Source organism: Triticum aestivum, chromosome 3A, assembly GCF_018294505.1.
Source record: "Triticum aestivum cultivar Chinese Spring chromosome 3A, IWGSC CS RefSeq v2.1, whole genome shotgun sequence".
NCBI classification, from domain to species: domain Eukaryota; kingdom Viridiplantae; phylum Streptophyta; class Magnoliopsida; order Poales; family Poaceae; genus Triticum; species Triticum aestivum.
This window is the reverse complement of record NC_057800.1, coordinates 402,568,226-402,572,057: the sequence shown is the minus strand read 5'-3', so window position 1 is coordinate 402,572,057 and position 3,832 is coordinate 402,568,226. Positions and strand designations below refer to the sequence as shown.

General features: G+C 44.5%; 1 protein-coding gene across 1 annotated transcript; it reads left to right on the top strand.

Moving 5' to 3' along the window:
* The first annotated feature begins 346 nt into the window (after positions 1-346).
* On the top strand, positions 347-2,195 carry LOC123061416 (AAA-ATPase At3g50940). Its single transcript, XM_044484510.1, has 2 exons — positions 347-1,477; positions 1,572-2,195. The coding sequence occupies exons 1-2, from the start codon at positions 488-490 to the stop codon at positions 2,037-2,039; spliced, it is 1,458 nt and encodes a 485-aa protein (XP_044340445.1). The 5' UTR covers positions 347-487; the 3' UTR covers positions 2,040-2,195.
* Positions 2,196-3,832: the final 1,637 nt, after the last annotated feature.

The window sequence follows — 3,832 nt, the reverse complement described above, 5'->3', positions numbered from 1 at the left end:
GTCGACAACGCATTCTAGTATCAACAGGAATACTAGTACTAGTACTCCTACTCAACAGCAGGCATGAAGAGACAACCATCTCCTCAAACGCAAAGTGGGGGTCCAGCAGGTAGTCGGTTCGGCTTTGAGGCCATTTCTAGCGTTTGTTTTGCACGGCCACCCAAGGAACATGGCCGTGCCATTAGGAAAAAACCCACCAAGTAGTGTGATGCCATTTTTCTACTTTGGCCAAGGCCTCCTTTCTGGACAACGCACCACTCAGACCAATACTACAGTATTATTTAGCTTGACTGACTCACCCGTCATCCAACCACTTCCACGCAAACCAAGCCAGCTATAAAACCGCGCGCCAGCTAAACGCCCCCATTCAACACCGACCAGCACCATCACTGCTTGGAAGGTTCAAATCTCCCAGCACTACTTGGTCTTGAAGGAAAGTGAGAGGCGAAAGCAGAGGAGTGACTTTGCCCCTAGCCCGCCGCCGGCCATGGCCTCCTACGACAAGGCCATGGAGTCGTACAAGAAGGCCGTCACCACGGCGGCCTCCCTCGCGGCGTCCGCGATGCTGGTGCGGGGCGTCGTCAACGAGCTGGTGCCGTACGAGGTGCGTGACCTGCTCTTCTCCGGCATGGGCTACCTTCGCTCGCACATGTCGTCCCAGCACACCATCATCATAGAGGAGACCGAGGGGTGGGCCAACAACCAGCTCTACGACGCCGCCCGGGCGTACCTTGCGACGCGGATCAACACCGACATGCAGCGCCTCCGGGTCAGCCGCGTCGACGAGACCAAGAGCATGATGTTCAGCATGGAGGAGGGCGAAGAGATGGCCGATGTCCATGAGGGCACCGAGTTCAAGTGGCGCCTTGTCTGCCGGGACAACTCCAGCGCCAGCAGCAGCAACGCCAACGGCCGTGGCGGCAGCGGCAATTTCAAGCTTGAGGTCCGGTCCTTCGAGATGAGCTTCCACAGGAAGCACAAGGACAAAGCACTTACCTCCTACCTCCCTCACATCCTCGCCGTGGCCAAGAAAATCAAAGAGCAGAACAGGACGCTCAAGATCTACATGAACGAAGGTGAGTCATGGTTTGCCATTGATCTCCACCACCCATCAACCTTCAGCACGCTTGCCATGGATCACAAGCTCAAGCAGTCAGTCATGGATGATCTCGAGAGGTTTGTCAAGAGAAAGGAATACTACAAGAAGATCGGCAAGGCGTGGAAACGAGGGTACCTGCTGTATGGCCCACCTGGGACTGGCAAGTCAAGCATGATTGCAGCAATGGCCAATTACCTCAAATTTGATGTATATGATCTTGAGCTCACTGAGGTCAACTGGAACTCAACACTTCGGAGGTTGCTCATCGGGATGACCAACCGGTCAATTCTTGTCATTGAGGACATCGACTGCACTGTCGAGCTGCAACAGCGGGAGGAAGGTCAGGAGGGCACCAAATCCAACCCTTCAGAGGACAAGGTTAGATAGACACTTGGAATGATACTTCCCTTGCATTGCTGAGTTCCTATTAGTTTTCTTTCCATTCTGATGTCCTATGTGCTATCTCCAACAGGTGACACTATCCGGGCTACTCAACTTCGTTGATGGGCTTTGGTCAACAAGTGGGGAGGAGAGGATAATTATCTTCACAACAAATTACAAAGAAAGGCTCGATCCTGCGCTTCTGCGCCCTGGCAGGATGGACATGCACATTCACATGGGGTACTGCTGCCCAGAGTCGTTTCGAATCTTGGCCTCCAACTACCACTCTATAGATCACCATGCCACATACCCGGAGATCGAAGAATTGATCAAGGAGGTCATGGTGACTCCAGCAGAGGTCGCAGAGGTGCTCATGAGGAATGAAGAGACGGACGTCGCACTTGAAGGTCTTATCCAGTTCCTCAAGAGAAAGAAAGATGGCGCTGGCAAACAGGAAAATGTGGACCAGGTAGCAAAGGAGGAAGAACAAGAGAAAGAGATGATGACAAAAAGTGATGTTCCAGACAATCAAGATCAGCAAGATGGGAGCAAAGAATGATGTGTATACAGTGCGAATATCGTACAATTAGTGCCAGGAACTTCGGGCAACAATGTATCATTTTGCTATAATAAGAGATCAATTTTGGTAACAATAAGATAATCTGGTATTGTGAACAGTTATACCATTTGAATGCATATTAACCCAGTTATGAAATGAGTATTGGTAGCTATTTCAATGCAGAAATACTGTTCAATATAAGCAGTCTACAAGATTCAAATAATCAATTTTGTCAAGACTCAAACCTAATGATTTTAAAGGAAACTTAGCATGTCTGGCTTCTAATAACACATTCCAAATCAGTCTTCAGTACAAGTGTTCACCCCATTTTCTTCTCGTAGGTCATACTCGACAATTAGACCAAGATTGTCAACAAACTTGTGATACACTTGGCACCCTGCGCACTGTGTGTGCAGTGCATGTTAGAAAATAATGAGCAGCATATCTCAGAAAATAAATGAGCATAGACATGGTCTTGTTTTAATATTAAAAAAGAGAGTGGTAGGCAGATAAGGTCCGTACTAATATAAGCAAAGCTGCTGGCTGTACAAATTAAGTAAATATAAACACACTGAACAATTTACCTGAAGAAAAACTGTTCCTCTTTCATAGGCCACCCTGTTTATCAAACGTTTTGTCCTTGCGTCACATTTATTACATGTAAACTGAACAAGCAAGCTTCTTCTAGGCAGCTTTATATCAAAACTAGCTTCCTGCGATATCACATAAGAAACGTAGGTTGTTTTAAAGCTATTCTAGTCAACCGGTTAATCCGCAGTATGATGCTTCAATTTCAGCGATAATAGGTAAATGGTGTAAAAAATGCAGAAATAATATTCAATCAAAAGTATCACCATTTCAAAATGACTCACCATCATCGAGAACAAGAGTTATTTCTGTTCATTTATTCCCACCAGTGTGACAACAAGTGTGTTCTCATACAATACAATTTAATGTTATATGATGGATGAATATTTACATCATTAAGCTTTCAGTCTACCCAATTCGTCAGCTATGGTTTGTGCAAACTTTTGAAAGGAACATTGCTGCACGAGTATTATGTGGGGGCTGGCATAATCCGCCATCTAAAAATGCCTAAAAGTACAAAACTGAAAGAATGGAAATACATCATCTATGATATGTTTAGCTTTCTATTTGAACTGGAATAGGATTGCACAAGCGTATTCAACCAGTGACCTCAACCGGTGCATAAAAGGAACTGCTGAAAAACCATGCCTCGTTCTAATAACCTGACAAGCTTAATGTTAATACTCCCTCCGGTCCTTTTTACTCTGCACATTGGATTTGCCGAAAATCAAATTTTGCTAAGTTTGACCAAATTTATATTAGAAATTATTAGCATCTATAATATGTAATAAATATAATATGAAAATACATTCCAAGAAGAATCTAATGATATTGGTGTTGTTATGTGAATGTCTATAATTTTTTGTATAAACTTGGTCAAAGTTGGATGAGATTGACTTCGGTCAAACCTAATATGCAGAGTAAAAAGGACCGGAGGGAGTACATTATGAACATCATACATCATTCAGAGTAGTGGTTCGCAAGGTATTGTACACTGCTTCCTCTTGTGACCAGTGAGTTACACATGGATGATGTTATATATCCCTGTGTTATGTGGTATTTCAGGTCCAAAGTCCTAGTAATTAGTTAACTAGTACTAGATATTTGCAGCAGCTAACTATAGTTCATATTGATGTTAAATCCACAACTGCAGAATCACTAACCATCATTAACTACTCCAATTTTCATTAACCACGCAGGCAGCA

Bases quoted from the DNA above. Each gene is read 5' to 3' on its own strand.
- LOC123061416 (XM_044484510.1), top strand. From the start codon at position 488: ATGGCCTCCTACGACAAGGCCATGGAGTCGTACAAGAAGGCCGTCACC. The intron at 1,478-1,571 runs GTTAGATAGACA...TATCTCCAACAG, and splicing joins CCAACCCTTCAGAGGACAAG to GTGACACTATCCGGGCTACT.